The following is a 13,565-nucleotide window of genomic DNA, read 5'->3' on the forward strand; positions in this document are numbered from 1 at the left end:
TTGAAAATATTTCATAAGTTAGTCTGTAAGTAGGATAATTGGTTTCCATATTTGCAAGTTAAATGAAGTTAAGACTTAACTGTATTTTATAATGTGGTGTAGCATATTCAGAAGATATTTTTCATAAACATATGCAATGATTCGGCATTGCATGGCACAGTTGGGTATTTGAGGAATACCAAAAAACCACTCTCAAGTCTCTGGCATTGGTCACTGTTGGAGAAATAGTGGACTTGAAGGCCCTGTGTATCTTAGGTACTTTCATGGCCCCCTTACAACAGTATCTGACTGCCTTTTAATTTTTCATCACTGTGAGGGCAGTGCTATTAACCCCTTTTACAGGTGGGAGACTGAGACATAGACTGAGAGTTATCCTGGGTCACGGAGGGAGTCTGGCAGAGCAGGGAATTGAAGCCAGGTCTCCTGAGACCCAGACTATTGCCCTAGCCAGCAGACCATTCTTCTGCTCCATGGCAAATCGGATATTGCTGTGTAACTTTCCATGCCACCAAGCAGCTGTGTGACATACTTATGTTGTAAGATCCTATTGGTTTTAGTTGCTCTTTTTATTAAGAGAAGTGTTTAATTCAGAGAATCATCCAAGCTGTGGTGATATTGGTCTCCATCAGTGTGGGAATCTGGCATCTCTGGACACAGGTAGCAGTACAAAATGCTGGTGCACAAATCTTCACCAGGAGAGAGAGCAACTGTTCAGATAAAATCGTACTATTGATGGCAATGCCTTCCATATCCCTTGAGATTATTCATTTGCAAGTCTTGGAGGATATTTAATCCTTTCAAGTGCAGATATATTCAGAATGTAGAATATATTTTTCTATTTAGAATGTTTATTTACTTATCCATGATACTTAAATTTTTCTCGACCACGGATCCCAAAGTCTTAGTCCCATGCTCTGCCTTCCAGTGCAGACTGCCTTCTTACAGTAGAGATGCCTTTTTATTTGACAATTCTGTTTTGAGTGGGAGGCTGTGATGAATAGAAACTAATCAAGATTTACCTTCTTTGCTGTCTTCCACTGGAAAATCTGTTTCAAAAGAGCGTGGTATGTATGTTTTTGGTAGTAAGTTTTCTCTTTTCCCATCTATGGATGGGAGAGGTATGTGTAAAATTTCACTCTGTCAATGGATGTGCACCATACAAAGCGGGTCTGTGTGGTGAGAGTACTAAATACTTAATAAATCAGTTTGCAGTTTTTGTGGTTCTGCCCAGATTCAGAAGAGGGCATAATCTCAGTGGGGTCTAGCCATCTTGTGACCTTTGACTCATGAAATTTGTGCCAGTCAAGACTCTGGAAAAATTTTCGTCTGTAGCCCTTTCACCCTATTTTGTCTCTTCCATTACTAATTTAAAAGGAAAGTCTTATCTACTACAGTCTCTCTTCCTCCCCTGGTGCCTAATAAATAAGGAGTCAAGATTTTTAAACACTTCCAGAATCAGCAAACTCATTCCCAATTTGAATTCAGTCAGGTCACTCTCTCCATAACAAGCTGTTTCACTGTACTCTTTGTCTGGACAACAGGCCTGCCATTGTAGCTATGTGAAGTAGACTTCTTTGGATGAACATTCTCAACTGCCCACAGGCTCTTTATTCATTTCATCACGTGTTGCTGTAAGTGTCTTATTCATTTTCTTTTGTCCAGAGTATCTATACATATCTTTCTTCATAAATGGACCTTGTGTCCTGCACTGAAGTGTGTTCCTATTACAAGGACATGTAGACAAATATAGTAACCCTCAAGCAAGTGCAGGTTTAGACCTTTCCACTCTGGTTTCGATTTCAAAATAAACGACACCATTGTTTAAAGCCATTTCTAAGGAGCTGTTTCCATCGCTACCAAAAAGTGGTAGACTTACTGATTGGAAGGTTCCAGTGGGTTCCTTATACCCTTTTTCATGGTTGTTAATGCTTTCATGCATGCACAACTTGAGTTTTTGAATAAGCTACCAATTAAGCACTCTTCTGGTGGGCAAGGGCTTGTAGTAGAAAAGATGGAACAAGCCATGGAAATGAACTAACTTCCTTTCCCTAAAGGTGTACCCTTCAGGTTAGAGATTAAATGTTGTTAGAGATCGGTCTGGGGAAGCTTGCATTGTTACTACCCTTGTTGTGCCTGTTATCTGAATACATGAAAAGGGGAATTAGGTCTACAGAAGCTGTTAATTCAGCACATGCAATTAGTACTTAAAAAAAAAAAATCTATATTCTGAGACTTGAAGGATCACTGTGCCTTTACCTTGGTATTACATTTAGATAATTGGAATGAAATGTGTTACTGCTGTTCATTTTTATCTTATAAGAATCTTTTTATGGTTTGCAACATTGTGTTGTGTACTGCTCAAAAGTAAACAAACTCCTTTACCATTGGTACCAATGCAAAGAATTTGGTACTTTAAGGTATCAATGGTTTAAGATTTATTTCTACATTTCAGAGAAATATCACTTGAGAGGAAGGATGTTCTTATGGACAAAGCACTAATTTCAAAATTAGAACATCTGAGTTCAATTCCTGGCTCTGTCACAGACGTTGTAACCATGGGCAAATCGTGTACTCTCATGGTGCCCTCTATTCACTGTCTGTAAAATGAGGATAGATGCTTCTTGTGTCTTGTTGCCTTAGACTGTAAACTTTTGGGGCCAGGGACTCTCCAGCTATGTGTCAGTATCCATATACCTAACATTATTGGTTGTCTCAACTGCAAATTGATGCAATATCTTGATGACACAGATGCTTCTTTAAATTACTGCATGAATTTTTGAAGTATGTTCTGCCTATACATCAAAAGCTTTTCATGTGAAAACAAAAATGGCACTCAAATCATCTCCAGTTCAGTACAAAAAGGACTTCACTTGCAAGGGCAATGACATAACAAATGGAGGATCCATAAAACATCTACTTGAAATACAGACATTGATCTTAACATTCCATCTAAATGGCCTCTTTAACAAAGCATAAAATGTTCTACTGTTCCCCTTGCCAAAGAGCATCCATAAGTGTCACAACTGCATAAATGTGCTCAGAGATGGGCTTTCACTTCTGTGTTACAGGGATGACCTGCCAAAGAGGCTGAGGGTACCTCTTTGAAGTATAAAAACTAGCGCTGTCAAGCGATTAAAATAATTAATCGTGCTGTTAAACAATTTAATACAATTTATTTAAATATTTTTGGATGTTTTCTACATTTTCAAATATATTCATTTCAGTTACAACACAATACAAAATGTACAGTGCTTACTTTATATTACAAATGTTTGCACTGTAAAAAAAAAAACAGTATTTTTTAATTCTCCCAATACAAATACTGTATTTCAATCTCTTTATCATGAGAGTTGAATTTACAAATGTAGAATTATGTACAAAAAAACCCCCTGCATTCAAAAATAAAACAGTGTAAAACAGGAGAGCCTAAAGTCCGCTCAGTCCTACTTCTTGTTCAGCCAATTGCTCAGACAAACAACTTCTTCAAGTGCTTGCTAATGTGCATTCCACATTAGGTGTGCGTGCGCCGCGTGCACGAGCATCGGAAACTTTTTCCCTTGGTGGCTCCCATTGGGCCAGTGGGGGGCCCCCTGAGTGGCGCCACTGCGCCATGCATATATACCCCTGCTGCCTGATCCCCTCTAGTTCCTTTTTACCGTCCGTGGCGGTGTTGGAAGAACCCCTCTGAGTCTCTCTTGTATGAGAGCAGTCCCTTACTCTTTCCCAGAGTTAGAGAGCTGTTATCAGTTAGTTAGCATACCTTTGTTGTGGATACTTAAGTGATTAGGTGCTTGGAGGCTTCCAGCACCCACCCTGGGCCGCAGGGTATGCTGCAGGCCCAGGGCTTTAAGGCTTGTGCCATGTGCCGCAAGCCTATGCCAGTTAGTGACCCCCACGACTCGTGTCTACATTGCCCGGGGGAAGAGCATCAAACTGAGCGGTGTAAGATTTGCAAGGCGTTCAGGCCAAGAACAAAGAAAGAAAGACTTTTGTTTGAAGCAGTAGTTGATGGAGGCTGCATTGCAGCCACTGGGCCCAGAGCACCCAATGTCTGCTCCGGCTTCCTCGGTGCGTAGTGCCCCGGAGCTGTCGAGAGACCCGGCACCGGCTAAACACTGAAAGCTGCCGGCCCTAGAGCACCAGACTAGGCCCCGGCACCGCTCGTCCTCCCCGGTGCGGCCCACGGCGCAGCCAGAAGGAAGGTGCAGGCGTTCCCCGCATAGGAGGCCGGCACCTTCCAAGGCCCCGAGCACCAATCAGAGCGGGACGGCCGCTGTACCGATGCTGGCACCAGTGGCTTCAGCACCACGAGTCCCACCGAGTCCAGGCCTAAGTGAGCTCAGTGCAGACGATGGGCTCGAGGACATAATGGATCAGCTCTCCATGCCTGGCACCTTTGAGGCGGCGAAGGACCTCCATTGAGCTGTTGGTGACGAGCCCCATCCTGTACAAGGAGAATCCTCCGGCACCCATGCCACGGGTGCTGTCGAGGGGTAAACCGGCATTGGTGTGCCGTTCGAGGGCACCATCCCGGTATTGTTGCTGGAGTTGATCCCGGTCGAGCTCCGCGTCTGCAGACTCCCAGTTACCCGCAGCTCAGAAGGAAGTCACGGTATCGGGAGTGGATCGGTGCAAGGAAGTGATGGAAGGAGCACGACGCTCTCTGGCACCACTTAAAGACTGGCACCAGGAGGAGTCGAGACGGCCCTTGCCGGAGGACTCCCGCAGATGCCGATCCTGGGAACGCTGGTCCCAGTCCAGATCCCGTTCCCAGTCCCGGGGATATCGGTACCGGTCCCACTCCCATTCAGTTAGGAGCCGCTCATCAATCTCCCGCCAGCAGGTCGTCGGCACCGCCGTGGCCTTCGTGGTTGGCGTTGCCACAGTTTGGCGTCAACTCCGGCCGTTAGTTATTTGCACCGTTCTCCCAGACAGCAGGGACCATCAGATGGGTTAGCACCCACAGTGGGGGCCGCCAGGTCATTGGCCCTTCTGGACTCCTTGGACCTATCAACAGCGCCAAGGGGCCCTGTCCAGGCCGAGCTACTCGGTGCAGCAGTCCCGGTCTCCGCACCGACGGTGCCAGAGGCTACAGTATTCAGGCCTTCAGCATCCCCCCCTAGGATAAACCGGAGAGACCAGCACTGAGTCCAGTGCCGCCCCAAGGTCTCCTGCCCCGGCTTAAGCCGGAGGCCCCTTCCATGGGAGAAGAGGAGCAGGAGGACCAGCCAGAGGGGGGTTGAGCAGCTGCTAATCTCCTCGTCATCCCCGGATGAAGCAGGGACAGGTACAGCGGTGTCCGGCCCTCCACCCATAGACCACAGAGCCCACCAGGAGCTACTGTGTAGGGTCACCCAGAACTTGGGGTTGCAGGCCGAGGAGACGGTTGAGCAGGAGGACTCCATGGTGGACATTTTGAACCCCAAAGGTCCATCTAGAATAGTGCTCCTGCTCATTAAGACCATCCAATCGAATTATAAGACTCTATATATATGATATATAATAGATATAAGACTGTGTGTGTGTGTGTGTGTGTGTGTGTGTATATATATATATAATATATATGACTATATATGGCAGACCCCGGCCTCCAGCGCTCCAAGGCCAAAGGTGTGGAGTGCAAATAGTTTGCCCCGTCAAAGGGCTATGTATTGCACTACAGTACTAGTATGAGGTGAATTGAAAAATACTGTTTTTGTTTGTCATTTTTGCAGTGCAAATATTTGTAATCAAAAGTAATATAAAGTGAGCACTGTACACTTTGTAGTCTCTGTTGGAATTGAAATCAATATATTTGAAAATGAAATTAAATATTTTTGGGTGTTTTTCTACAATTGGTATTCCATTGTTTAACAGTGTGATTAAAACTGATTAAATGAGATTAATTTTTTTAATCATGATTAATTTTTTTGAGTTACTCATGAGTTAACTGCAATTAATCGACAGTCCTAATAAAAACTCAGTATTGTTTAATTTGACAACCGTAGCTTCCTGAATGACATTTATATTGAAAGGGCGGGTTTTCCATGTTTCTCATAGATAATCAGGCTGTAGTGCATTTCTTTCCCTCCCTCCCCTTTCGTACTGGTCCTTCCTCAAGATAAGAATGGAAGAAGTGCAGAAAGAGCGTTGTGAGGAAAAAGGATTAAGAAATATGGACAGAGAAGGGATGTGAGAAGGGCATTTAAGCTTTGACGTGAAAGTGAACCTTGCTGCATGTCATAGATGTACTGCTGAAATGTTCTTTTAAGGTTTGTCACAGATCCCAGTTGAGTGCCCCTCTCACAACTCGCTAGACTGCCACAAGGAAACCCAGTGGTGGGTCAGTGGGTGTGTTAAGCCTCTGGATTCTGAACTGAACCCAGCCACTGCCCCAGTCTTGGGGTCCCTAGGCATGCTCTCCGTACACAAATGTTCTGTCTTCCAGCTCTTGAGTGGGTGCTACCCCTAGACTTTGGTCTCAGTGCTGAGGCTTCAGTCTTTTCTGTAGCTTACACATGCCCTCGCTTAGAACTCCACTCAAAGGTATGATTCTTCTGGTTTCCCTCTTCAAGGGGCAACATAGTGGGTCTGAATGCTTAACATATAGACTTTGCATAGAAATCTAAGGCATGCTTTCTCTTTAATAGCACAGGAATTAGAATACAGATAATTTAGAAAACCGTGAACATCCTCAACATAATGCCTTTCACTAGCTCACCCTTTCCTTGGGGAGTCCTTGCGGTCCTCTGCCTCATCCAGATCCCACATGCTGGATTGCTTCTCCCTCCTCTTGAGCTGGAGAAAAATGACCCTGAATAGATCAGTTCCTCCCTTTCTTTTGAACCTTTGTCTCATCTGTCAGGTGACTCCCTCGTCAGCCTCAGTACGTGACCAGAGATTCCCTTACAAGGTGACTTCATTGCCCAGGTGACCTAGGTTTTCCTGGTTGGGAGCCAGTCTGTTGTCTAGAGCATTAAATGTCAGTAGTTGAATATTTAAGTTAAATGACCCTCTATTGTTAGGCCATTGACAGAACAATGGAAGATAACTAGCCCCACATTTTCACTGAAGACCACCACCTTCTCTACGAAGCCAATGACTGGCATGTTTAGGTTGGCACAATGGCGGAAGTGCTACACTCCTGACCTTTTGTTTTGTGTGACATCAGCAGCCACCTAATACCATCCACAAGGTCAGTTCTCAGTGACTTTCCCAACAGCCAACACCACCTGGAAATGATTTACATAGGCTTACAAGTTCTACTTATTTGGTCCCTCCTGGAACCATGCTGGAATCTACAGTCTGCTGACTGGTCCTGTTATGTGGCGATTGTAGAGGGCTCGGTAAACCAAATCCCACCATATCTGGTTTGTTACCACCAGTTTGTAGGTGTACGAATATCGGTGCCAAATTGAACATTGCAAGGGGCTTCAGAAAAGCATTCATTCCTTTGCTGGACGGAAGAGAGCAAGGCACTCTTCTGGCAATATCAAGCTGACAAAAGCCCTGAAACCGCAGTAGCATTGCTTGAGTCTTTGAACTCAGCAAGGAAAAGGTGGTGTGAAACTGTGACGGTGCTTGACTTTACAAGGTCAAGCCACAATACTTGAAAATGCCTCCTTTTCAGACCACCACAGGTAGTGAAGATGCCATCTCCTCACAGTTAATTGCCAAATCCTGTGTGGCAATGGATAAAAACATTTGGTGGTAAGTCCACAAACAACTTTATCACGCAATAAATCCGTGCCAGTTGTCTTCACCCCTTTCTAACCCTCTAAACACTAAATGAAGTGGATAAGGGTCTTTCCAACACTAAGTCCGAGAAAGTGGCAGAAATGGACAGAGTATATCCAAAATTCCTGAAGAAACTTGGTCAAAAGGCAAAAAGGTGGCTGGCAGACATTTTCAGCAACATCCAGTCTTCTGCTGTCATACCAAGAGTGGAAGATAGCCAGGCTCATAGCCATTTTGAAGCCTGGAAAAGAGGCCACTGATCCAAAAAGCTACCAGCCTAACTCCCTCTTTAGCCATTGCTATAAACTGTTGAAGTGGCTCATGCTTCAAAGGTTGCATCTAATACTGGAGCAACTGGTCCCCAAAGAGCAGGCTGGATTTAGAACCAGTCGCAACTGCTGTGATCAGGTGCTGGTCTTAGCCAGATTCTATGTAGCTGGTTAACAGTGAAATTTTAAAATGGGCAGCATTCATTGATCTGTCTTCTGCATGTGATACTGTATGGCACAAAGGTCTCCTGCTGAAGTTGTTAGCTTTTCCATGACAGTCAGTCATCAGACTCATCACCAAGATGCTGAGTAACCGAAGATTCACCTTGGTAAATCTGTCCACAAATTACAGTAATTGAACAACAGCCTCCCACAGAGGTATATTTTAATACCTTCACTGTTCAGTCTCTATACCAGCGACATTCCAGCCACATGATCCTGTAAATTCATCTGTGCAGATGACATTGCACCAACAATGCAAACGTCCTCTCTAAAGGCCACATCAAAGGTCATGAACAGTGAGCTCCAGACACTTGTAATGTATTTCAGAGCTTGGCAACTGAAACAGTGTGCTTCAGAAACACACATCTGTGGCTTCCACTCAAATAACCATGAGGCCAAAGTGCTGCTGAAAGTGGACTTTTGTGGTCTGCTGCTTTTGCCTGACCACAATCCATGGTATCTTGGTGTTACCTTTGATTGGATGCTGAGCTATCTCCAACACCTTGACCAGACGAAAAAGAAAATAGAGACAAGGGTTAAAATCATCCAGAAGCTCGCTGACACATCCTGGGGTTGTGATACATGCACACTTCGAACATCAGTACAAGCCCTGGTCTTGCCCATGTGGAGTATTACGCACCAGTTTTGGTGCAAGCAGCTCCCATGCCAATCTCATTGACATTGAAATCATTGCTGTGCTCAGGATTGTTACTGGCTCTCTCAAATCAACACCAGTACTATGGCTCCCAGTTTTGGCGGGCATTGTGCCAGCCAACATTAGGTGAGAGGTTGCTGTGGTCCGGAAGTACAAGATCCTGATGGCTCCAGACCTTAATTCACTGCCATTCTCCTGACTCAAATCCAGGAAGTCTTTCTGGATCCGTATGTCAACCCTACATGCCAAATGAAAGGATGCCAGCACTCTGGCTCGAATTGTGGGCCTCTTATGGCATCTCAAACAAAGACCTGATTGAAGATCCAACAAAAGAAGTCCTGGGATTTTGTCTTTCTCATAGGCAGTGGACTATACTCCACTGCGTTTTGAACAACACACGAAGGTGTGGATAAGTCCTCCACAAATGAAAAATTAAGGAATCACCAAATTTTGACTCTGTGGTACAAACCATGAGATACATAATGGCAACTGCCCCATTTAGCTTACAGTGGGGGCAGAAGGAGGATCCACCTAGCTACCCTAGAAGTATTAAAATGGCTTTCAAATCTCAAGAGTCAGTTATCTCAACCTGTTGCTTTTCAAGTGTCATTTGAAAGTAGAAGACTAGCCCCATGTTTCAAACTGGAGTTTGGCTGCAGAAAGCTCAGTCTCACACAGAATTAATAAGTTGTATAGATTACTCAAATTGTCACAATGCTATATATTGCTTTTAGTTAAAAGAATCTTGTTGCCTATTGGTAACATAACTGCTGTGTAATCTTTAGAAAGCTGTGTTCATGCCTGTGATATAATAGCATATCCTATTTATAAAATGCAAGAGAAATTCAGTACAGGTTTTTAAATAACATTTCAACAATTTAGGGTTGCAGGAAATGGTGCTTGCAGTACACTCCTTTTTTTTTTTAAACACAATTTGAATTCTTGTCCTTGAAAACTCTAACATTAAGTCTCTTGATTGAGGCCAACACTTAAGTTTTGTGATTATTAATTCTAAAATATACTGAGGCAGTTTCACGTTGTGTGCTAAGACTTCAGCAGTAGTTTTAGAACTATTTCTTGTCCTGATATTGTATAATTGTGATTTGTCTTATGAAATTTTAGATAAGATTTTATATAATGGACTAATTTTATTTACGCTGCTTGCTATGTCAAGTGTCATAATTCCACCTCTGAATGAGGGATTCCCTAATTGGTTTTTATTAAAGTTGAGGTACATAAGATGCAGTTAGTTTTCTTCTGTAACTGATCTTTTAATAAGGGAAAGCTTACATAACACACACAATTCATGCGGGGCAGAGGATTTTTGTATATTTCAATAAAGGTAGATTTGTTACTGGCTTATTTTAATCCTGTCACACTACTACAGACTAAAACATCTCACTTTTTATTTGAGCTTGATTTTTTTCACTGCTCATGGAGGTTTCTGGGCTAAGCTTTCTTAGTTAAACCTCTGCGTATCAGTGCTGGCTCCTGACACTCACTCTCATTTTGGGTCATTTGTACTTCTCACCTCCTAGCTTTTAGACTCTCCAGCTCTAATATTGAGCTTGTTGGACAGCTATATTATTCAGTGTTTTTGTTTCTTTTTGTCAGAATGCTCTAATTACTCAAGGAACTCTTTCACATGCCCCACCAAACAGCTAAAATGGCTGACAAAAGCAAAATGTCTTAAGCTCTCTCATCGCTTCCAGATGTTGTTCCAAGTGATTCAGAGCAAGCCAAGGTTAAGATCAAATAAACTGTTAGGCATTTTTTGCCCTTCCAGGTTATAGACTTTCTTCTTGTAAAATCTGATGTGAATAATAAAGTACATGAAACTTTGAATAAGGCTTGGCACATCTGGGGATTCTGACAACTCTGTGTATATATACACACACAAACACATCACTTTTATGTGTACTCCTACATTGGAGTATGGAGTCACCTTATGGCTTATGCTCTGCGAAAGCAGAGTGGATACTTCATCTATTTTTAAACTTTCTTGTTTTCTCAACCAAGGATAGACATGTTGGTTGTTATGTCTTGCGTATGCAGGTTTGATTGTGTTCAGCCCTCTTGGTTGGATAGATTGCTGTAGGGAATATCACTGGGGATGGAAATAAAGAATTTTATGTATTGTCTAAAGCAGATTCTTTTATAAGGCTATGTAATTAAGTACTTATTTACCCTGACTGAGAAAATATCTGGGGCCCTAATGTATTGTGCCTATTAAAATGTTTTCTAACTTCCTTTTTTAATAGAATGGTCCTAGTGCCAGATCTTGTCACAAGATGTGCATCGATATTCAGCGAAGGCAAATCTACACACTGGGCCGTTATCTCGATTCCTCCGTGAGGAACAGTAAATCTCTGAAAAGTGATTTCTACCGCTATGACATTGACACCAACACATGGATGTTGCTAAGTGAAGACACTGCAGCAGATGGAGGTCCCAAGCTGGTGTTTGATCATCAGGTCAGGTGTAGAGATAAACATTGAGTACACTTCTATTTCCTGGGCTTTGCTTAAAACATTTCTTACCATAGCCCGTTACTAGAATTGAGAAGTGTTTTACCAGGTAATGCAACTAAAAAATATATTGGGAGAAATGGATAGGATGTATTTTTTAAAAACGTATGTTCCTAATTAACAATGTAAATGTTACAGTATAAAAAAACTACTCTCTTTTTTTTCAAGAACATGAAGTTATTTGTTTAGTATCTTGTAATCTCCTATAAAGATTAAGAAACAATGCAGCTTTGTCTGGGAAAGCTCGTCTTGCACAGTGATGTCTTGTTAGTGAGTAACAGGTGCTCATCACTGGGATTGTGGAACCACAACCATATTGTAGCCAGTGTTGGGTGTTACTGTGGACAACAATGCAAGAGACAATGGAGATATTGGAAAAAGGGCTTGGGTTTTGATCAAAATTTGGCCTACCTTTCATTTAAAAAGATTTGTGGGGTGTGTGTGTGTGTGTGTGTGTGTGTGCATACACGTATATGCACTTCATAGGCATAGGAACTCATTATGGAATTGGCTGCCAGCTTTTCTTTGGAATATTGTACCTTGCAAAATTCAAATTAAAATTGAATTGATTCTTTTTTGCTACTTTTTGTGCCAACCTGTGCTGAGGAGCCACGGAATGTTTTTGTAATTCCATCTGTCCTCCTTCCTTGCGTCTCTTGCTTTTTCCTACTTTTTTGTAACTCCGTTTGTTGTTTCATATCTGAAATAAGTTTTTTGGAGACAGGGATCACATTGTCATCTTTGTACTGAGAGGCACTGTTTGGGTGCTGTAGAATACAGTTATGTTTCAAGCTTTAGAGATTGTTTAATAACAGTACATATCCCTTAATGTCTATATTGCCATAAGATCTAGAGACCTTACAAGGTCAGGGTCCTTTTTTAGAAATAACAGGTAGATAAGACAAACAGGTAGGCTGCTGGAGGAAGAGGGGCAGAGCTGAGCATGGGGTAACAAAAATCATAGGCTGTTTTAATCCTAGTTGTGTGTACAGTCCTTGGCCAGTCATCAGTAATCCTGATTCCCCCGCCTCGCCGTTATCAGATGGTAGCTTTTAGTATATGTTATAACAGGTTATTGCAAACAGAGTAAAAAAGCAAACCACTGACTTCTTCATTTTTACTCTGCTACATAAAATTTTGAATACGCTATTGAATACTCAGAGGTGATCAAAGTGCAGTCTGTGGTTGCCCTCATCTTACACAGATGGGGAGAATGGAGACACTAGACCCTGGCATGCAGTATTGCTTCATGTGGGCAGCCAAGCCACATTGTAAACTGGGGGCCAGTAATCTCTGTGCACTGCATCTGTATTACACATGGAGTTAGCTGTAAACTGCTTCATTTACTACAGATTAAGGAAGGAGGATGTGCTGATATTAACTCATGCTGAATACTGCTGTTCTGCTGGTTACCTCAATGAGCTAAGGGTTTTTATTGGCTGATATGAAATATTAATGTATTCTTGATTAAACTAATGTAGTTTGTATATCTCCTGCTTCCTACAGATGTGTATGGATTCAGAAAAACACATGATCTATACGTTTGGAGGTAGGATTTTGACATGTAATGGCAGTGTAGATGACAGCAGAGCCAGTGAACCTCAATTTAGTGGATTGTTTGCTTTTGACTGTCAATGTCAGACGTGGAAACTGTTGAGAGAAGATTCGTGTAATGCTGGACCTGAGGACATCCAATCCAGGATAGGACACTGCATGTTATTCCATTCGGTAAGAGTTCACTTTGGATTTTAAGTCATAATGCCTGATTTTCGGGGGTGATACCTGTTTAACTTCACTGAGCACATGAATCTTTCTTCAGATTAGTCTTTTGGGTGAGAAGTAAAACAGATATTCGCCACTTATAATTAACAACACTGGCACTGTTTGTAGGAGACAGTGGTAGTAATGTATGTTTTTGTATACTTTAAAATTCACCTTGTGATTTAGTTGGAAATGGTAGTCATCATCTGAACTGACTGCAGTCGTGCGCTGCCATTAAACAACTGTTGCATTCCCTCCTCTCCCTCCCCCTTCAGCGATGGTGCATTTCCGTGGAGTCTGAAGTGATCTTTGCTAAAAGTTGGTAAAGCATTTTGGGATCCTTTGGCCTGATAGATGATCCATATTGTTAATGGAAGCAGTTGGTGACTTGCAGATTATATCCATGTGTTTGAG

The 13,565-nt window shown here is 42.6% G+C and overlaps 1 protein-coding gene across 3 annotated transcripts in view; it reads left to right on the forward strand.

Moving 5' to 3' along the window:
• MKLN1 (muskelin 1) overlaps positions 1-13,565 on the forward strand; it is a 196,702-nt gene that overhangs the window by 124,607 nt on the left and 58,530 nt on the right. For all 3 annotated transcript variants that reach the window (XM_048836679.2, XM_048836680.2, XM_048836681.2), the window contains 2 exons: positions 11,124-11,336; positions 12,897-13,118. In XM_048836679.2, the coding sequence (XP_048692636.1) occupies positions 11,124-11,336; positions 12,897-13,118 (435 nt within the window). The remainder of the gene's footprint in view (positions 1-11,123; positions 11,337-12,896; positions 13,119-13,565) is intronic.

This window comes from Caretta caretta, chromosome 1 (assembly GCF_965140235.1).
Source record: "Caretta caretta isolate rCarCar2 chromosome 1, rCarCar1.hap1, whole genome shotgun sequence".
Lineage (NCBI taxonomy): Eukaryota > Metazoa > Chordata > Testudines > Cheloniidae > Caretta > Caretta caretta.